The sequence below is a fragment of the Silurus meridionalis genome, chromosome 21 (assembly GCF_014805685.1).
Source record: "Silurus meridionalis isolate SWU-2019-XX chromosome 21, ASM1480568v1, whole genome shotgun sequence".
Classification (NCBI taxonomy): domain Eukaryota; kingdom Metazoa; phylum Chordata; class Actinopteri; order Siluriformes; family Siluridae; genus Silurus; species Silurus meridionalis.
Window position 1 is genome coordinate 2,417,083 of NC_060904.1, and position 22,285 is coordinate 2,439,367.

Consider the following 22,285-nt stretch of genomic DNA (forward strand, 5'->3'; position numbering starts at 1 on the left):
CGGGAGTGAGAGACAGCTTTCGGAAGAACAGGAAAGAACCTAAGTTTTTGTAGAAGGACGTTAAGGAAGTTCACACGCTAATGGAACTAATTCCAAACAAGGTACAAATCAGAAAGGTTTTTTTTTTTTTTTTTTTTTTTATGGCTTTTAACATTTTTCATAAAAGAACTCGTAAAGAAATCCTCCCTTACGGGGAAGGTCCTGGTTAAGATCTAATTTAAACACTTTCCCGCCTTTTGTTTTTGTTTGTTTGTTAGGTTTTTTTCACTAGATTTGATAAATTTACTGGGATACTGGGTCTGACGTTCATATCATGCATTTGCAAAGATTTATCAGATTTAAAATCTTTTCTTGGCAAATCAGAAAGCTCTATAAATCCATGTACCCCTCCTGGGTTGCTTCTACAAGTCCTCTCTGGGAAATGGTAGCCCAGTAGTTAAGCCTCTGGGTTACTGATCGGAAGGTCGGGGGTTCAAGCCTCGGTATTGCCAGGCTGCTACTTTTTAGGCTCTTGAGCAAGGCCCTTAACCCCTCTGTGCTCCAGGGGCGCTGCGCTCTGACCCCAATTACAAATTTTAGCTTTGCCTTTTTTACCTTTAATCATGAGCGAATGAAGGATTATGATTTAGGAATCCGTAAACTTCACGACCCGAGAACCTCAAACATTAGCCGTAGCTGAAAACCTCTTTTTTTGGATAGGTGTGAGCTTCGCATCTGGCTTCACTCCCACATAATTTGCTATGTATACTTTTTTATGAGGTTTTTTCGAGTGGGACTCGTTGGAACTCAGAAAGGAAAGCACCTCGGCTTTGTTCCTGCCGAGGCTCGTACAGATAGATTTCTGTCCATTCAGCATAAATATCATCGAGCAGGAAGTGCACCTCCGCTTTCTCGTGCAACTGACAGGAAACCATGAGGAGCCAAGTCTTCCGACAGACATCCTCATACACGTAGAAAGCAAACACCGCAAGCATTTGATGATCATTCACCGCCGTCCGCTTTTTACCTCGGCCTGTTTTGGCATGGGCCATGATCTTTGAAGAGCTTTAGTGTGTACGAAACGTTTGTGCGATCACTGTTGGTTCATGATATCGAAATAAGTCGTCGGCTTTTGTCTTATTTTCTTCTTGTATTCCCTTTAAAACTGTGTGCGTGTGTGTGTTCAGGGTCAGAAGGTTGAGTGTGTGAGGGTGAGGTAGTGGAAACCTTTTGCGAGAGCCCGAGATGCTCTCTCTCAGCCCAGCTGTGCCTCTTCCTGTGCAGATGTTGCCAGGGGAACAAGGACAGGACATGCTCTAATCTCAGTGCTGACCAGCAGCTCGAGGCCCTTCCTGGGCAGGCCCTTCCTCTGCCGATTCTTTTGTGTAGCATGTATGAGCACACATGGGCGGAGTGGCTTCTGCCAGGCTGCCTCAGCGTCTAGCCTGTACCGTCTGCGGGGTCTTGTTCCCAGCCGGCTGCATTGCTGGGGGATTTGATATGAAGACATGAAGATGCTGAAGATGTTTCCTACACGTTTCAGGCAGAAATTCTCACGGGTAGGCATTTTATACATTCACTTTTGTAAATGTTTTCCTGAACTTTTGCTCGACTCTGTGATCTGCTTCCTCCCGGTTGATTCTGTGCAACAATTCCCGAAAAGAGAAATAGGACGGCGCACAAGAGTGGCAAGAGGGCACTATACTTGATGCCCCTCCTCTGGACAAGCGTACCTTTCGTTGGATGACAAATTCTCCTCAGAGTCCAGCAGAGAGAAAATCATTAAAGAACCAGCTGTATGTGATCTTCACTCCCTCGCTCCATAGTCCACTTGATGGATGTTGCACGTCGCCATGTTGCTTGTTGGCATCGGATCCACAGCATCGGTTCTCATGATAAGCACCCAGCAATTAGCACACATCCGTTCTCTGTCCTGAGCAGCTCTGTCTGATTGTCAAGTGAAGTTGTTCATGAATAGACTTCAGAGAAATATGCAGTAATGAGATGATGCAAGAGAAACAATGAACAATGGTGTGTGTGTGTGTGTGTGTTGGACCATGTGGACAGAGTCTCTTTAATTGTGTCAGGATATTTTGTGACAGTAATACTGTATACAAGAATTTAACCGTGGAATTCTGGGAAATAAATCTGACCACTGAGGAACTGTAGGTGTCCTGAAGGTGTCTGAAAATGTCAGTAAAGATGAATGGCGCCTTTGTGTATGTTTCTGGTGATGGAGGTGTGGCCTTGTGTGCTTGTGACAGCAAATGGGGTGTGGCTTTGTGCTGGGGACAGCAAAGGGGGTGTGGCTTTTGTGCTGCTGACAGCAAAAGGGGTGTGGTATTTGGGGATCCCAGAGTGAAGGGGGTGTGGTCTTTGTGCTATAAGCATGAAAGGGTTGTGGTCTTCTATCTCCTTTTCCTCACTCTCCTTCCTCTTCCTTTATTCTCTTATTCTCTTTTTTTCTCCCTTATTCCCCCACTTGTCCATGTTCTCCCACATTCTCCCATTTCATTTATTCATTCTTCTCTTCTCCTCTATTCTCCCTCATTTTGCCTCTTTACCCGTATATCACTCTTCCTTCATTCTCCTCAACTATCCATAACTCTAATCTCCCTCTTCTCTCTCATCTCCTTTGTCTCTTTCCTCTCTCTCCTTTCTCTCAGCTCCTTTGCTACCATTGTTCCTTTAATTTCCTCATCTGCCTCTTTTTTTTTCTCTTTCTTTTCTCTCTTCTTCCTCCATCTTTTATTTATGCTGAATCTGAAGGACCTTTTGATTTATCCTGTACTGATAGTAAAGATTTTTTTTTTTCTCTTCATGAGTCACACATCTGAGTTCTCCATCTCCATCCTCTTCATACACACATTTAAGTTTACATGTAAGTGTGTGTGTGAACAGATTGACTGTGAGATGGAAACATAAAAACCAGCAGTGAGTCTCATGTCTCTCTTCTGAAGAACCATGTCGGGGTTTTTTGACCTATAAACTGAAAACGCTTAAAACACAAACCTCCAGGTTGTGACCTTAATGACAAGGTCTTTCTTCTCCAATCTGCTCTATATTTAGACCCTGATTCAGACGTGTTCCATCAGAGCAAATGAGCCTGAAGCGTAACTCACTCTGGAACATCATAGCACGAGACCTGGTCCACTTCTTCTCCCTCATTCCTTTCATCAATTCATCAATCTTCCTGTCTTTGGGTCGCAAATGGAGACATCAAATCATCTTTTATCTCTCTCTCTCTCTCTCTCTCTCTCTCTCTCTCTCTTTCTCTCTTTCTCTTTCCCCCTCCTTCTATCTTCCTCCCTCTGTCTCTTTCATTCTTTTTTCTTCATATATATATATATATATATATATATATATATATATATATATATATATATATATATATATATATAATTTTTATTCTTTAAAGAAAAATGCAAGGTAAAAAAAGAACAAAACAAAAAATCACAATAATCATAAATTGAATCTGTATTTTTAATCAACTAATATAAAAAATATTAAACATGATACAAAAAGGTTATATAAAAAAAAGCGTAATGCTTTGAAATAAAGCGTATAAAATAAAATGCAAAAAAGTTCAAAAAAATGTGAATAAAAAAATAAAAGGAAGTATCATGTATGTGTGGATTCACCGCTACTTGTAGACATCAGTCCCTCGTGTGTCTGGACACGAGGACACGGGTCGAGGTCGGAACAGCGGATCCGTACTGCCACATCAGTTTGAGGAATTTTGCTTGTCGGTGAGCGAAAACATGTCGAACCCCTTTGTACAGACTGACCTTTACAAAGAAGCGTAACTTGAGTACAGGAGGCCTCACAGCTGTTCCGGTGTGTTACGCAATTTATCTCTCACTCACACACACACACACACACACTCGCAGTTCTCTCTACTTTAGAGTAGAAAAGTGTCCTGACTTCCGCACAGCACTGACACTCGACTCCTTCTACCAGGGCTGATAAACATAATATAGGACAGGAAATGTCATACTGGGTGGCATCAAAAAAGTTAAGACTCGCTCTGTTTACAAGAAAGCACTTTATTTATCTACGTTTACACACAATCACCTTCAAAATAGTCCCCTTGCACAGCAATACAGCGCCCCAAGAGTTCTTCAGGGACGTGTCCTGGAAGTCTTCTTTATGAAGTGCAGAAGTGAGATCGTGTGGATTGTTCTCCAACGATCATCATGCACAAGTTGCCGAATGGTTTAAAAAATTTTGGGGGGTTTGAGCTCGTCCTTGATCTCTCGTCCTCTTCCATCGATGTTCTTCCTCTCTTGATTCGCGGGTGCCACTAGAAACACCTCGATCGACTCGTTGAAGCATCGCCGTATGTCAATCGTATGTCTTGACCAACGTCTTTGTGGCAGATTTGGCCAGTTTTAAGCTGAATTTCACGTTTGCTCTTCGCTCTAACTTGCTGTCCGTGAAGAAATCGCAGCAGACATGGTCACCAGATGCACAATTCAAGGTGTACAGAGAGCGATGTCTTTCGGCACAACTTAAGATCGGTGCTCCCTGTGACTGTGCGTGAAGGATGAAGTTTAGCTGTTGTTTAACCTTTTTAGCCTCGTCATCAAGCAAACAAAATCTCGAGTGCTCTGCTTGGAGTGATCTGGTTGTTGAACGTACTTCTGCACAGGTCAGATAAAACAGGCAGCCAGTCAGCTTGTCCAACTCTCACATCTGGACAAAAGTATTAATTCTCCCTGCACTTGAACTTGTAACCTGTTCCAGCATGACGATGATCCTGGAAAAAAAAGCCAGCTGCATGATCTGCTTTCCATGGGTTGGACTGTAAGATCTCGTGCTGTAGAGCTCCAACCCTATCAAGCATGGACCAATGTTTTACGCTGACTGCACCCCAGGTCTTCTCACCTCACCACGGCTAAATGAATCTCGCACAAATCTCTACAAGATCTACTGGAACATCTTCCCAGGAGAGTGGAGCTCATTATAAGAGGAAATAGAAATGTGGGTGTTAAAAAAAAAAAAAAGGAGCACGTAGCAGTCGTGACTGGAATGAAATCTTTATCCCCAATCAGACGCGAGGATTTGGAAACCGCGTGCTCTCAGTGCGATGAGTGATGAGGGATTGTTTCATCACTGACTCCTGACGTGTGAGCGGACGTGACCCAGGCGCTAATCGCGTAGCGCGCACCAGCTTCCTAAATCCGTCTCGCGGAATCCCACGCATGCGGCGGACGAAGGCCGCGGAGACGGAAAACGGGGTTCCAGGAGGCTTTTGTGTTCCCCCTGTAGGTAAACCCGACACCGACGTCGCTACCTCCTGTTATTCTCGCCTGGCTTTGGGAGGTTAATAAACTGGCACAGAGGCAGAGGAAGCGCTCGAGTTTCCGATCCGTACATCACACGCAGGTCTCTGGCTCGGCACTCTGGGGGTGGAGGGGGGGTTACAGCATAGCGGTGCTTGGCTCTGCACGACAGGTGCATTTAATCTCAGCTGTACAACCACAGTGCTCATGTGTGTGTGTAAGAGCTGATGGAGAGCATGGGGATCTCCAGCGTTTTCTAAAAGTGGACTTTGGAAGGGAAATCTCGCACTTTGGCGCGTCCCCCTCCTCCTCCGGGTTTTCCCGTTTACTCGCACACAGTGCTGGACATGCCAGTACTTGGGACACACACTGGTTTTTTTTCATTCATACACACACACACACACACACACACCCGTGAACTGAAACGGGACTAGGCACACTCATGGACGGGGGGAAGACCTGGGCTGTGGCGCTCAGGGAAGCTCTGGTTTGCGCCGTACGTTTCAGACTCGAGGCTTTCCGACGTCTTGTCTCCAGGAGATTCTTCTGCCGAGCTGTGAGTACACGTGCACTCGGTCATTTACTCGTCGTTACACTTTAAATAACAATAACGTTCAGAATTATTTCAATTTCAATTTAAAACGGAGCGTAATAAAAACGTCCGACGTGGGACTCCCGAATGACCTGAATGAAAAATACCCGACCAAACGTCAGCACAAAATCCATCAGATGCTTCATTCAGCGTTCTGACTTCGCTTCAGAAGTTCATATGGATCACTATGTGCTCACCAAATGCGACGAGAGAGAGAGACAGGAAATGGGAGAAGACGACACAGGGCCACTTCTTACAATGTTTTACCGAGAACAAAATCTTCAGTTATTGCAGAACCTCCTCTATGAATAAGTTCCTCTAGAATGTATCATATTGATCATTTGTGCAAATGGCTCCAGGAAGGACATTTCTTCCTAAGAAAAGATCACAGCTGATCTTCTAGGTCAAGTTCCCCCCAAATCAAAAAACAAAAACACAGCCTACATGGACAGTGTTCAGATGATCCACTCAAGAAAAAAAAAAGTTAAATTCTGTGTTGGCTCCATAAAAGACATTTTAGACCTTTTTTTTTTTTCTTTCTTTTTCCAGACCAAATCTCTTTCACTCCCATTGTGTTTCTAAAACAGGAAGTGACATGACGAGTCTAACCGATTACGTTATCCAACACCCAGTTCCAAGAGTGAGTCACTTTCACACACTTTATTTCCTCTCCTCACCCCCTGAAGAAACAAGCCTCAGATTCTGCTGAGAAATGTCATGCGTCTAGACACGCTCTTCCCCTCAACAATAGAAAACATGTACAGGTGGAGTGTTGCAGTGCACCCGGTGCGAAAGTCTTGGTGGACAGGGTCTGCCAGGCCTGAGCGCTGACGTGGTCTGAAACGGCTTGTTGTTCACGCCAATGTTCACAGCTGCTGTGGAAAAGAGCGCATGATTCATTTCACACTTCCTCTCTGGACTGGGTTATATCTCCGGGCATCGTTTTATTTGTTGATTATTTGTAAAAATTCCTGACGCATGACCACTGTTTTATATTAACGTCAGTAAATTTGCACAGATATGTGACGACCACTTGTCCAATGAAACCAGCGAGTTCTAAATCCATGTGAACCTGAACAGGTCAAGCTGCCAATTCAGAACCATGGCTTCTGCTCTGAGCCAAGTTACTGAGCTCTTTGGTATCAGATATAGTTAGGAAAGAAAGTAAAATTATTTCTTATTATGTCATTTTACTTCTTATGTATGTAAGATGATCTCATTTGTTTAAAAAAGGAACAGCGAAGAAGAGCACAAGGCAGAATAGAATAGAGATTAATAGAAATGTTTGTATTAAAGTCAATCAAGAATAGAATTAAATAGAAGAGTGGAATAATGGACTCAGTGGAATAATGGAATGAAGTGGAGTGAAATTGTTCCGAGTGGGGCATAGTTGAATAGAATAAAATGCACTGGAACATAATGGTGTGGAGTGGAATACTGTGGGAGTGGAGTGGAACAGAATAGATTGGCGTGAAGCAGCAGTGAGAGGAATAGAGTAAAATTGATCAGAGTGGAGTGGAATGGAGTGAAGTGGAATAGAGTGGAGTGACGTGAAGTGGAATAGAGTGGAGTGGAGTGAAGTGAAGTGGAATAGAGTGAAGTGGAGAAGAAAGGAACAGAATTGAGTGGAGTGAAGTGGAATAGAGTGAAGTGAAGTGGAATAGAGTGGAGTGGAGTGAAGTGAATGGAATAGAGTGGCGTGAAGTGAAGTGGAATAGAGTGGAGTGGAGTGAAGTGGAATGGAGTGGAGTGAAGTGGAATAGAGTGACGTGAAGTGGAGTGAAGTGAAGTGGAATAGAGTGGAGTGAAGTGAAGTGGAATAGAGTGGAGTGAAGTGAAGTGGAATAGAGTGAAGTGGAGTAGAGAGGAACAGAATTGAGTGGAGTGAAGTGGAATAGAGTGGAGTGAAGTGGAATAGAGTGGAGTGAAGTGGAATAGAGTGGAGTGAAATAGAGTGGAGTGGAGTGAAGTGGAATATAGTGGAGTGAAGTGGAATATAGTGGAGTGAAGTGAAGTGGAATAGAGTGGAGTGGAGTGAAGTGGAATAGAGTGGAGTGGAGTGAAGTGGAATAGAGTGGAGTGGAGTGAAGTGGAATAGAGTGGAGTGGAGTGGAGAGGAACAGAATTGAGGAGTGGAGTGGTGTGAAGTGGAATGGAATAGAGTGGAGTGGAGTGAAATGGTGTGGGAAATAATAGAATATGGAGAAACTGAATGAAGTTGAAGGAGTAAATGGGAACATAATCAGGTTATGAGTGTAACAGTGCAGAAATGAAGTGTAACTTGGTGCACACACTGAATTTTAAATGGCTGTTGTGTCCGTGTGACTGATCAGACCTGTGACTGGTCAGACCTGCCTGGACACTTCTGTAACTTGCCCAGGCTCCAGAGTGCAGCGTTCACACCCTGAAACATCTCCACGGTGCTACAGCAGGTTCTGTACAGAGCCTTTCAAACACAGAGCTCAGATTCAGCTCATGCTGATTTCTTGCTGCAGGAGTTCTCGAGTAGCCGACTCGCTCTAATTGAGTAGATCAGACAGCTTTAGATGAGCAGGCAGATTAGCAGTGCTTGTTTGCGGCATAGAGGGGCTTTCTGCAACACACACACACACACACACACACACACCCATACACACACATACACACACATACATTTGAAAGCTGTGAGAGCTCAGAATTTCCAAACAGGGGTCCAAGCAAGAAGACTTTGATCACAAAGCGCATTTTCTGTCGGCTTATTTTTATGATCAAACACGTCCCCGATAAACAATCTTGTCTTCTGGATGAGTGGAATGAGAGCAGCGTGACCACAATACTCCATTACAACACAGACCATGAGATTTTTTGAGTTTTTAGCTTCTGAGAACACTTCCTGGTGGGTTCCTGACTGGTTCCTGATTTCTGCATGGAACTTCGGTGCTTTTTCAGTTCACGTGTTGTTATTAGGCTGTTTTTTGGGTTCAAATCACAAGGATAAATACTTTTAGTTCATTTGGTTTAATCGTTGCCACAGTGAGCAGCCGTGCTGATTTGATGTCACTTGCTCGGGGTTGAGGAGAAGGTCCATAGTTACGCAGAAGGAGCTGGAGCAGGTCCAGATCTACCCGATAAACGCAAATCTAATGTCAAAATAATGTCAAACGATGTCCATCTTTTTGAGTATTCACGTAATTACATAAATATTACATACATTTATGTCTGAAACTTCCTTGTGCCCTGTGTAATTTTTTGTGCAACAAAATTAAACTAACAATTAAAAGTAAAATAAAAAAAAATGTATTCTTTATTCGTTTGCATGCATGTCAGCGTACGACCAAACAAAAATCTTTATATTACAGTACTGTTTATATAAATTTCCCCAAATTTCGAATAAATTCCTATAAATTCCCGATAAGTTTCCAACTGCAGGAATATTAAAAAAATTCCCCAGATGAAGTTCTCATAAAAAAGTCTCCGGAAATTTTCCGCAACCCAACACAGAATTGGACCCATGGCATGGCTCAGTACAAAACGAAAAGCGTTCTCTGAAAACGTCACACAAGTAACTCGTGTAAAAGGGGCATGGCTATAATTTCTTTTTTTTTAATAATCGGAATAATTGAGAAATCCAGAATCGGATGTGCTTTCTGGATTGTAATGTATGAACGAGTCTCCGGGAGAAGGAACCCTGTGGAACTGGATGAGGCATCGAGCAGCGAGCGCGCTGAAAGTCCAGGGTGTGGTTGCCAAGTGTGCACCCAGGTGTCTTCAAATCCTTTGATTAAGAGGTGGGACGTGAACATCCTGCATCGTCACCATCTGCGGACTGAGTCACAGCCTGTAGGAATTTATGGTTGTTTACAGGAATCTATAGGAGTTCATTAAAAATTTATATAAACTGTATCATATACAAACTAATACAGATTCCCAGATATTTGTAATTTTTGACTTATTGTTAGTATAATTTTGTTGCACAAAAGCGCACACACGGCACAAGGAAGTTTCAGACATAAATGTATGTAATATTTACGTGAATATTTGCCAAGATTGACATTTTTTGACGTTATTTTGTGTGCAGGATTGAAAAAATGGTGTTATGTTATGGATGAATGCACAGAGCATGTAGGGGGCGTGGCCTCAGTGACCCTGCAGTAAGTGTGCTGTGTGCATGTGATGAATGTGCAGGTAGAAATCCAACTAATTGCATTAAATCTGGCTGTTAAAATAAAGATTATCCTGCAAGATGGTTTTTTTTCCCCCACTACATTTATCTTCCCTGTAATTGGCTCACGTGCAATGTTGTAAATTCCCAGTTTATTCCCATTCATTCCCATATATTCCTGTTAATTCCCTTGGAAACTTTCCAGTTTTGCAAATTTCTGAAATTTGACAACCAAATTCAGGACACAACGCCGCCTCAACCAGACAGGAGAGAGTTTAAACACGTGGCCCGACCGTTTCCCGCACACTCGAGTTTATTTCTCCTCCATCTGCAGTGGAAATCTCAGGGTTTCTTCATGTTCCTGATGTTTTTAATGTCTAAAAAAAAAAAAACACGAAATATTGTATTAAAAATAAGGTTTGGATTATAAATAAAAGCTCTGTACTTAACCTGAGCTCATCTTCCAGCAAGCGTGAAACTTTTCATCTCCCAAGCGAAGCGTTAGTTTCCATTCCTGGCACGTTCCGGATGAGGCGTGAATTACGCTCCTGTAGGTGGCGAGGGTGGTGATGATGACGAGGGCGGTGCGGAGATGTAGCGAGGGCGATACCGGAGGCGGGTCGCAAGCCGTATCGCTCTCTCTCTCTCTCCTCCCTTCCCTCCCTCACTCCCTCTCTTTCTCACTCCTCCCTTGATTGCTCTGATATTCGTCCACAGCGAGGTGAGAGTTGCTCAGTGGAATCGGGAGCTGCTTTTGCAGCACACATTTCTCCTGCGCTCTTGCAGATTACGGACCTCCTCAGCACTCGTTCGAACGCCGTCATCCCAAACTTCGAAAATCGAAACCCAGAGAAATCTCACCTTCGCGGAGATTCTCGCTGTCGTACACACCGGGTACTTCTCCGGAACAATACAAATCCAAAATCCGAGATCTCTGGTATGATCTCCAGCAACGTGGTTGGTCCATCTGGACCCGATAAAACCTCTCTCCACATGGCACCATGCCATCTCATATGAAGGAATCCAGGCGTAGCGGAGAAAGCACCATGGAGCGAGCACCAGCCTCCACATCTCCGGACTCGTACTGGGACTCCCAGGTACTCAGACAGGGAAGAAGAGGGATCTGGGTTTGTTTCAGATCTGATTGACGCTCCGAGTTCCTGTTTTTTGCGGCGGCTCTGCTGGTGCCCATGTTCTATATTCGGTTTTATTTTGGTTTGAGGTAAAAAAAAAAAAAAACAAAGCACATTATTATTCTGTCGGTTTTCAGATAAAGAATTTTCAAGAACGCTCCAGGACTCGCTATCGGTACTTGCGGTGACATCATCGCGTACCGCCAGGAGAGCAACACAGAAAAATGGAAAGAGAGAAAGAGAAAGAGAAAGGGAGAGGGAGAGTAAAAGAGAGCCCGAGCGCCAGGTCTTTAGTCACCCTCTCCTTCACACCCACTAACGGAGGATTGGGAGCGGTGTCATGGCAACCGTGTAGGAAGCCATCCTTCACGTGGGCTTCGTGCAAAGTCCGTTCACTATCTCACTCTCCTTTATTTCTTTTTTCCTCTCACCATCACATCATCCCCGATCCCCTGGCCCTTTCCATCGGCCCCTTGACCCCTCCTCCGTGGTTCATGTGGCGATCCAGGAATAAAAGTGTGTTAAGCGGGGTGGAGGCGTGACGTATGTGACGGGGGTGAGACTCGGGGGGTTCGAGTGTGTTCGGATCTGACGGCACGACGAAGGAAGGCCGTGTCAGCGAGTGTGTGCAGGCATCGGATTATTATTATTTTTTAAACACGACACAGGAGGATGTGTCGAGGTTCAGAAACAAGCTCAAGGCTTTTCCCACTTCTTCACCAGCGAACACCTGACACGCTTAAATAGCGTAGCGCTGACAGAGAGGATGATCTTCACATTTCTTGACTTAGTCTCGATTTGAAATAAAGGCAAACTCATCCAATGTCTCATTATGAGAAGAAATATTATGCAAATTTATTTTAAATACAAATTTGTTTATTGAATTTGTTATATTTGGTACCAGGTGTCTCAATTTAAACTCAAATCATAAAGAAATAAATACTTACGTTTAAACTAAACTGATGTTTTTTTGGTTCGTTTGTTTTTTAAGCTAGAAATAAATAAAAGGTTTAATATTTTTCCAGGGAGAAATATTCCATAAATTTGCTTTTATTATTCGAAATATTTTCATTCAGAGAATTTTTATTAATAATTTTTTTTTTTTTTGCGAGGTGACGATCAGGTCCACGGCGGAGTTTCGTTATTCAGCTCGATTTCATGGTTCCGTATTAAACCGCTGAACTTATTTTGTGTTGCCATGGAAACCACTTGGTTTTGTGCAGATTCTTTCAGCTTACCCGGGTGTTGGTAAAGTCAGGTACTGATGGAGGTGAGGTGAGGAGGCCTGGGGTGTAGTCAGTGTTCACATTCATCTTCAATAGATTTGGAGCTCTAGAGCACGAGATCTTCCACTCCAACTCATTTATCTTCATGGAGCTGGAGCTTTGTGCACAGGGGCATCGTCATGCTGGAGCAGGTTTGGATCTCGTAGTTCAAGTGAAGGGAAAATTTCATGCCAAAGACAAGTATACAAATGTTCGCTTTCAAGTTTCTCCGAACAGTTTGAGGAAAAACCACATGTAGCTGGACAAGTCTGGTGTCCCGATACGCTTGTCTGGATGGTGTAACTGGGATTAAACTCTACGTGGTGGACGTATTAAACCGGACCGCATTCAGTATCTGAGCGATTTGGTTGGATGGCGTGTTGCGTAATCAGTTTGTGCTCATTGAAACCTTCGTTCCCGAATCGTACGTTCGGCTGAATGTTGAGTTCTGCGTTTGAATCTCCGCCGTGTGCTGGTTTATCACAGAAGACCATCGTTTGCGAGGATGAATAGAAATCAATCTTCATAATCAAACACACACATACACACACACACAGCTGCAGCAGTGCCTTAATGAGGGGATGATTTGCAGTGTTTATTAAAATCGGCTTCATAATCCCGAGACAGACGGAGATTTTGAATGGGAAAAGAAAAAGAGTGTTGGTTCGGAACAAACTCACTAGTTTCGAAAGGTATTTATAAATATCTCATGAGTGGGAGGAGTCTGAGGCGCACCCTGATGACATCAAATGGTTTTCCAGTTCATTTCATTCTTCTTGATGATGTCGTGTTTATTAAACGAGCGAATGATTTTAATTCCCGTTTTGTTTCGCTGTGTCGCAGGATGACGTTCCGGTGAAGGAGATCAGCATCACGCATCACGTCAAAGAGGGATCCGAGAAGGCCGACCCCCAGCAGTTCGAGCTGCGCAAGGTCCTGGGTCAGGGCTCCTTCGGAAAGGTGCGTGTGTGTGTGTGAGTGTGTGAGCGAGTAAGTCATTATGCTTTTGTTGGTCTTCCACCTGCACTCAAAGGCAATTAGCAGTGACATGAAGAAAAAAGGAAGGAAGCCGGACATCACGCTGGAGATCATCTTCCTGGAGACAATCAGTGAAATGAGTCTTGGAGACCCGAGCCGTGGTCGCTGCAGATACCATCTCATTAGTGTGGATTCTTCTTGTTCTTGTGGGGGGGATATAAAAAAAAAATAGATAGGGATCTTTTTTTTTTTTTTTACTCAAACAATAACAAAAACAAAAAAAAAAACCCTACAATGATTTGAGTCTAATGTAAGTTTTTCAGTTTGTTCTCCACCCATCAGCAGTGCAGTACTTTCCCGGGGCGCGTTTTTTTCTTTCAGTAACTGATATGATTTCAAAGTAGTGGTGAATTAAAACACTTCAAACGAAACATAAGTAAAAGTGAAAAAATTCAAAGTACACAAAAAATACTTTGTTACAGTAAAGCGATTAAACACCGTTCGTTACTTTCCACCCGTGACGCCGCATGTCTCGCGTCTGTCTCACCGCTACAGGTGTTTCTGGTGAAGAAGATCACCGGGCCGGATGCAGGACAGCTGTACGCCATGAAGGTGCTGAAAAAAGCAACGCTGAAAGGTAGGCCGCTTTTACACAACGCAGAAATGAGACCTGAGTGTGTGTGTGTGTGTGTGTGTGTGTGTGAGTGAGTGTAAAAGAGGAAGCAGATTCAAGTGTTTGTGCAAAACCAGCCTCTAGTTCCCATGGTTTCAGCTGCTGCCCTCAGTTGTGTGTGTGTAAGAGAGTGTGTGTGTAAGTGTGTTGGCCGTATGGTCTTTGACAGGATGTTTTGATTGTGTGTGTGTGTGTGTGTTTGTGTGTGTGTGTGTGTGTGTGTGTGTGTGAGTCATGATGGTGAACTGAGAAGGTCAGCTCCACATGTAATCACTGTAGTTTAGTTAAGGAATAAATAAACAGCCCTTTTTTACACTGAAAAGCTCCACTTTGGACTAATTTTAGCAGAGTGTGAGCTGCTCCACCAATGCAGGAGAAATTACTCATAGGTGCATCACTGATCCAGCAGAAGCTCCGCCTAGCGCCTGAAGGAAAACTCTGGTATGAGTGCGTGTGTGTGTTTTAGTTGTGTAACGATACGTGTTTCGGTGCAAGGCTTCTGGTTCGGTGCACACGTGTCCCGAATGCAACCCTTTTTATGTGCAGAACAAAGTTACAATCTGAGTTCCCTCACGTTTGTTTGGTCTCCGCCTCCACAACAATTTCTCTTAAAAGTAATGCTGCATGTCAAAGGGAGCGATTCCGAGGAATCTGAGAGGAGAAGTGGAGATCTGGTGACTTCACTACTTGTAGATCTGAGAGAAGAAGTGGAGATCTGGTGACTTCATTACTCTGGGATCTGAGAAGAGAAGTGGAGATCTGGTGACACTTCTTTACTCTGGTATATGAGTGGAGAAGTGAAGATCTGGTGACACTTCTTTACTCTGGTATATGAGTGGAGAAGTGAAGATCTGGTGACACTTCTTTACTCTGGTATGTGAGAGGAGAAGTGGAGATCTGGTGAGCCCGAAGCACCAACATTCTAAAGACATAAAATGCTCGCTTCTCCATTGAGGTGTTCTTGGTGCTCTCCTAGAGGAACGTTGGTTCTCTGATTCTGTCCCTCTGCTCTGCATGTTCTTTTTCTCTCCTTTATTTAATTAGTCATCCAGTGCCATCTGTGTTCTCCTGCGCTCGCCAAAAAGCAAAGGCTCTCGAAGTGTGTGCTGTTATGTCGAGGTGATTTAGTGGAAAAGCTTAGCTGTGTGTGTGTGTGTGTGTGTGTGTGTGTGTGTGTGTGTGTGTGTGTGTGTGTGTGTGTGCGCGTGTGTGTGTGTGTGTTTTCAGTCCGCGATCGTGTCAGGACTAAGATGGAGCGAGACATCCTGGTGGAGGTGAATCACCCGTTCATCGTTAAGCTGCACTACGGTGAGTCTCGGCCCGTCTCGTTCTGTCGTCACGTTTTTTTCTTTTTCTCATCCTCTCTCTCTAAAATCCATTCATCCATCACAGCATTCCAGACGGAGGGAAAGCTTTATCTGATTCTCGACTTCCTGAGAGGAGGAGATCTGTTCACTCGTCTGTCCAAAGAGGTACGGCGTGTACGCAGTGTGTAAGACGTAAGTGTGTGTTGTTTGTTTTTTGTAACGATTTATTCACGATGCGTCGTCAGGTGATGTTCACTGAGGAGGATGTGAAGTTTTACCTGGCCGAGCTGGCTTTAGCACTGGACCATCTGCACAGCTTGGGAATCATCTACCGGGACCTCAAACCAGAGAAGTAAATCAGAGCAGCTTCATGTGATGAAATGAGTTATCACACAAAGTGCACTTTTTTCCCTTTCCAATAGAAATGGCAATGAAGTGCACATCCGGAATGATTGACGGTTGTGTCTAATTGTTCTCTGGAAGCCCCGCCTCCTTTTTCTTGTCTTTCATTGGCAGACATTTTTTCCCGTGTTCTCTCGTCCCAACCTGATTTTCCTGTTTGTGTTGAAGCAGCAGTTTTTCCTGATCACTGACAAACCATAGCTTTTTCATCAAACAAACCCAAACCCTCGATCAGACATACTCGATTACTATTTGCCTTAAATGGAAAGGGGCGGGGCTTGTAGAGCCATTGCTAATTTCTGGGCCAGAATCCTGAGACAATTGTGAGTGCAGCACAAAGACCAAGCTTCTGGTTACACATTAATTGCACAATTATTGAACGTTAATTACAGAATTATAGCTAGCCAACCTTCAGACATTCTTTTAGTAAAAAAGGGCATCTGTTTTCCTTCCAACACAAACAAGTGACAGATGGAGTATACGTTTGAAATGATTGACAGGTGCTTCCGATATTAAATGGTCTACTGGAGGCTCCTCCCACTTTCAGCTCACCTCTCACCTCATTGGCACATTTTTGTGGCCGGTATTAATTACATGTTCAATCTGACGCAACATCAGTGAACTCTCAGTGAAGGAAAAAGAAAACCCCTCATATTAATACTTTTATTTTATAATAATATATATACACGTCCCACCAATCGTATGTCTGAAACGCACCAATACACCACACTAGCGCATTACGTCACATTTTTCTAGCGCTGTTAGTTGATAATGCAGCCTCACACACACACACACACACACACACACACACACACACACACACACACACACACACACACTTTATTCTGTCAGATAGGTTCAAGTCTGTCATCATTTAACCATGAACAACTTTCTGACGTTGAGGTTTGTGTGATTTCAGCATCCTGCTGGATGATGAAGGACACATCAAACTGACCGGTGAGTCACATGACTACCTGTTGCTATGACATCACTCGTGCCTCAAAAACTGTTAAACTGTTTTATTTGTACATATATTTTACAATTTACTAAGTTGTTCACAGTTGCCTATTATTTTAATCGATTTGCAGGTTGACTATTATACATTTACAAGAACTCCAGCTCCAAGTTTAATAGCACTTTAATAATGTAATAATTATAATGTTTAAAAAATTTAATATTATATATATATGATGTTTTTCCCATTTTAGTTTTTTTTTCTTTTTTTTACTAAAAATTATTTGTGATTCAACATTAATTAGCGGACCCCCTGCAGTACCGTTGCGGACCCCCTAGGGGTTGCAGACCCCCGGTTGAAGACCCATGATCTAAATATTTCCTTAAATGCCAGTAAATTGTGTTAAAGCTGCAGTGTGTAGGATTTTCGTAATTCTGCCAAGCAAACCCAAAGCCTGAGTCAAAATTACACACGGTTTCCGAATCGCCTGTGAAGAAAAAGGGGCTGAAAAATTGGGTTTGATTCACAATGCTGGGCTACAACAGTGTAAACAAGTAGAACAGGGAAATGAGTGGAATTACCATTTTTGTAATGCACTTTTAAAGTGTATTAAATGATTTTCACTCAACATTTTCTGTATATGTATTATGTCCGAGTGCATCCCAGACATCTACATGTTGTGTAACCTGATCTCACTGTGTGTGTGTGTGTGTGTGTGTGTGTGTGTGTGTGTGTGTGTGTGTGTGTGTGTGTGTGTGTGTTTTAGACTTCGGCCTGAGTAAGGAGTCGATCGATCACGAGAACAAGGCGTACTCGTTCTGCGGGACGGTGGAGTACATGGCTCCCGAGGTGGTGAACCGGCGAGGCCACACCCACAGCGCCGACTGGTGGTCGTACGGCGTGCTCATGGTGAGCACCTCGCCTTCGTTGTAGGTTTGCGCGCCTATGAAATGGCACGACGCGATCTTGACCAGCGACCGGTTTGTTTTCTTTCTGCTTGCAGTTTGAGATGTTAACTGGAACGCTTCCCTTCCAAGGCAAGGACCGCAAAGAGACCATGACCATGATCCTAAAGTGAGTGCTGGGTTGTGTTTTGATCACAGAATCGCAGCACATGCAGGTAGTCCACAACTCACGATTGAGATGTGAAAATATTGCAAGTTGAGACATGGCCTAACCTACCCAGGAGTCTTAAAGAATGCTGATCAGTATGGGGTTGTATTTTACAGTACCATACTGTATAAACTGTGCGGTATATATAAGAGCTCTTCGGTTTTGCTGATTAATCTGCACCGATTGTTGATTGCTGCAACTAGCGGCTATCAGCAAAAATCCATACCGATAGTTTTTCCGGGTTGTGTCCGTTTGCGGCTGAGAAGGTCCGCTGTCATCATGAGAGCGGCCTCTAGAGGCAAATCACTGGTGCAACACGCTGTTTTTTGTTTTTACACATGAGACTACTAGCTATATTATATTTTCTCATTATAATATGTAAATTATGAATTACATAATTATATTATTAATATAATTATTATATTTAGATTTATTTCATTTAATACATTTTCATGATTCAGTACTGTTTTTAAATTTTTTATATATTTTTTGTAATAAAGTTCAGTAATATTTTACATGGATTGTTTTTTTTATCCAAAATAAAAATCGCTTGACTAATCGGTTGTCAGCGAGTACGATCCAGCGTAGCTTTCGAAATCCGGAAAGTCCACGTCGGGCGACCTCTGTGGATCACAAGCGGAAGGTCGCGCATACGTCGCTACGTTTGTCTGACGAAAAATCGCCAAAACCATCAGAGCTTTGGGAATGTACATGAGATACATGAGACAAAATCAAAACAAAATCTCTGAAAGCCTCACATGCAGCCATGACGAGATACTATAGAAAGTGCTCGAGATGCTTTCTACAGAATATCATTAGAAGGTGACTGAACGTCAGAACACGTGAAATAAACAGTTTTGCACTTAAGCACATATCAGTGAACAGTTCACCTCAACAATTATGAAACTGTAATGAAAGGACATTCTGGGTTAAGGATGAGGACCATAGAGTCTGGTTCCTCTTAAGGTTTCTTCCTCATACCATCTCAGGGAGTTTTTTCTCACCACAGTTGCCACCAGTTTACTTAATAGGGATTATCTTACAATTATAAGGAACAAACTTAGAGACACTAAACCTTATACATTCTTTTATACAAATTTATATCCGCTTTATCTCCATAAATCTGCTTTTAGACTATGTTCATTGTTAAAGTGAATGAATTGAAAGCCCCAAAGATACACACGTTGGATCACTGGAATGTTGGCAGTGATGTATTTCACTTCCTGCCCCCTCAACTTTCAGCCTGACTGTTTGGAAGGGTTAAAAAAAGTCACTCTGCGCTTTACCCATTTTATCTCTAGAGCTTCAGCTTGAAGTAGGATTCCATGTAGAAGCACGCTGGCAGTTAAGTGTGAACGAGGCCGTGCGTTAATGGAGGACGTGGTCATCGTTCGGTCTCAGTGCCCTCAACACTTCACCTTCTGTAAACACGAATGTCTGGATGGAGATCAGAGCGAGTAATGCTGATTGAAGGGGCTCGTAATGAAGAGCCCCAGGCTCGGGCAGATGTGCAAGATGAGCTTGAGTAGCAGAATGAATGGCGTGAGCTTGAAGCCTGGAGAAGCTGAGAAGAGCACAGAGGCTTCTGTACAACAGAGTTTCTTCACTGGAATGCAGATGAGTCAGTTTTATAGGGCAAACTGACTCATGAAATTAACAATAGACCGTAGATACTAAATGAAAGGGAAAAAAGAAAACTCAAAAAGAAAAGAAAAAGTATTTTATAAACATGCACGACACAGTCAAAAGTTTGTGGACACCTGACCATCAGATTGGCATGTGCCTCCTTTTGAACATCCTATTCCACTTAAATTCCCCATTTACTGCTATAATGAGCTCCACTCTTCTGAGAAAAGGTTCCACTAGATTTTGTGGAGATTTGTATGACATTTCAAAAACACTCAAATGTGTTCAGTAGGGTTGGAGCTCTATAGCAGGAGACACAGGGGTCATCGTCATGCTGGAACAGGTTTGGGTCTCCTAAATTGGAAAATTTCTCCACTCCTCTGGGAAGGCATTCCACTAGGTTTTGGAGAATAGCTGTGGTCTTAGCTATTTAATTTTTAGCGGGGTTTTTTTTCCCTTAAAGTTTCTGATGACCTCATAAGGATCCAATTCATTTTTATTTGTAGAGCACTTTTAACAATGGTCTCAAAGCAGCTTTGCAGAGTTACATTTGTGTCTGTAAGTTTGTTCTCTAATGAGTGAGCCAGTAGCGTCTGTGCCAAAGAAAAACCTTCCTGAGACGGCATGAGGAAGAAACCTTGAGAGGAACCAGACTCTAAAGTGAACACGTCCGAATGTCCGTTCTTATTCAGGCGGACGTGCAGTATGTGAACTTTGACACGTTTGTTCCTCCTGCAACAGTTTTATTTGATTTCTCACACTTGGTCCTGAGTGAATGTTTAGCAGAATAGCCCCGAAAACCAGCAGAGAAGCGCTCAAAAGTTAACACGCCGTTACCGATTTCTCACGCGTTCCTACACACCGTGCTGCTAATCAGTATGGGTTTATAACAGCCGAGTAGACAATGTTCCACCAGCTGCAGTCCCGCTAATCCAGATGTTCCATCACATCCGTCCCGTCTGTCCATTCATCCACTAGTCAATCCATTCTTCCCGCGAATCCCATATTTAACGGTCTGTCCATTCCTTTCTGTCAAATCAGTTCAAGCATTTTATCTCTTCAATCCATCCATTTCTCCATCAAATTCATCTATCTAAACCGTCTGTCTGTGCATCATCACATCTAACTTATTTATTCATCCATCCATCCATCCATCCTGTCTAATCACGTCTGTCTGTCTTTCTGTCAACTTAACTCATCCATTTAAATAGTTTCTGTTTATGCATTAATTCACACTTTTATCTTTCCCACACATCCATCCATTTAGCTTATTCACTAACTTTTCCTTCTCTCTCTCCATCTATTCATCCATCCATTCATCCGTCCATTAAATTAATTACATTTATTTTTTTCATCTCTCCATCCATCCATCCATGAATCCAAGGTGCCTGTCCGTCTTATCCAGTCACTGTCCTCCTAATCTGTTGATCCATCTGGTATATTTATCACTCATTTATCCATGCAACTCATCCATTTAACCCATCCATCCATTCTCATCCTTTCATTTATGAATTTATCTCCCATGCACTCATCCATCCAAATATGTATTATCCATCCACCTGGTTCCATCTCATTTACCCATTTATTCATCCACATATCCATCCTTAAGCTCCATTTCATTGATCCAACCATCCATCTCATCACCACTCAGATGTTCATCCATCCTTTCATTATTAATGCACTCGTTTTTGTTCTGATCCACTGAATCATCTATACACTGCTCTCAGATTGGGGGAAATCAATTTGATGATGATTTAATTTGTTCTTCCTAACCTGCTTGTCTTCTGCTGTAGGGCTAAGCTGGGCATGCCTCAGTTCCTCAGCTTGGAGGCTCAGAGTCTCCTCCGCAACCTGTTTAAACGGAACCCCTCTAACCGGCTGGGTGAGTCGAACACCACACACACACACACACACACATACACACACCCAACACACACATCACACCCACACACACATACACCACACACACACACACACACACATTACACACACACACAAATAACAAATTATGTGTTTTACTCTTCAGTACAGAATTGAGAAATCGTCCTGTTTGTAGCGATGACTTTTTTAACTGAAACACAGCTGTTGAATGTTTGTACAGGTGCAGGTCCAGACGGAGTTGAAGAAATAAAGAGACACCACTTTTACGCTTCTATTGACTGGAACGTAAGTGTGTGTGTGTGTGTGTGTGTGTGTGTGTGTGTGTGTGTGTGTGTGTACACTCACCATAGGTGCACCCTAGTGTTATTTCCTCCTGCCAGGAAGATTTCCTGACAGTGACGATGTTTTATTTATTAATGAACAGCAGGTTGCAAGTTTCTGTTATTATTTATATATTTTATTATAGAAAAACAGAATCATTATTTACATCTACAGCATTTGGCAGAGGACTTCATCCAGAGCATCTTGCAGTTATCTAAGGGCCCAGCAGTGGCAGATTAGTGGTGGGGGGATTTGAACTCATGACCTTCTGATCAGAAGTCCAACATCTTAACCACTGAACCATTCTAAAATTTTCTTGATAGCTGGTTAAAAAAAATAATAAATAAATAATTTTGTTTATTAATGTTTTGGATGGTGTGACACATTTGCCAAACAAGGCTCTGAGTTCTTACAAAATGTTTTGCTTGCTGACCCTTATTGGTGACTCACTGCGTTTTTGAGCAGTTACGTTATTCATCCGCCCATAAATAACAAGAAATTACTGATTTCGCAAAATGTAGTTGAGTAAAAAGGAAAAAATGTGGCTTTGAAATGCAGTGAAGTTCAAGTAAATGTTTCCCCAAATGGAAACACTTCAGTAAAATACAAATACGTGAAAAAGCTACTTAAGTAC

General features: G+C 42.9%; 1 protein-coding gene across 7 annotated transcripts in view; it reads left to right on the top strand.

Annotated features, from left to right (window-relative positions):
* The window catches only part of rps6ka3b (ribosomal protein S6 kinase, polypeptide 3b), a 38,006-nt gene that overhangs the window by 9,288 nt on the left and 6,433 nt on the right, over positions 1-22,285 (top strand). For 5 of the 7 annotated variants that reach the window (XM_046877300.1, XM_046877302.1, XM_046877303.1 and 2 more), the window contains 10 exons: positions 13,239-13,355; positions 13,929-14,010; positions 15,274-15,354; positions 15,439-15,518; positions 15,599-15,705; positions 16,675-16,712; positions 17,477-17,619; positions 17,714-17,784; positions 21,243-21,331; positions 21,551-21,615. In XM_046877300.1, the coding sequence (XP_046733256.1) occupies positions 13,239-13,355; positions 13,929-14,010; positions 15,274-15,354; positions 15,439-15,518; positions 15,599-15,705; positions 16,675-16,712; positions 17,477-17,619; positions 17,714-17,784; positions 21,243-21,331; positions 21,551-21,615 (873 nt within the window). Of the gene's footprint in view, positions 1-1,381; positions 1,539-10,740; positions 11,095-13,238; positions 13,356-13,928; positions 14,011-15,273; positions 15,355-15,438; positions 15,519-15,598; positions 15,706-16,674; positions 16,713-17,476; positions 17,620-17,713; positions 17,785-21,242; positions 21,332-21,550; positions 21,616-22,285 lie in introns of those variants that run through there. The other 2 variants (XM_046877306.1, XM_046877305.1) reach the window with 2 other exon arrangements.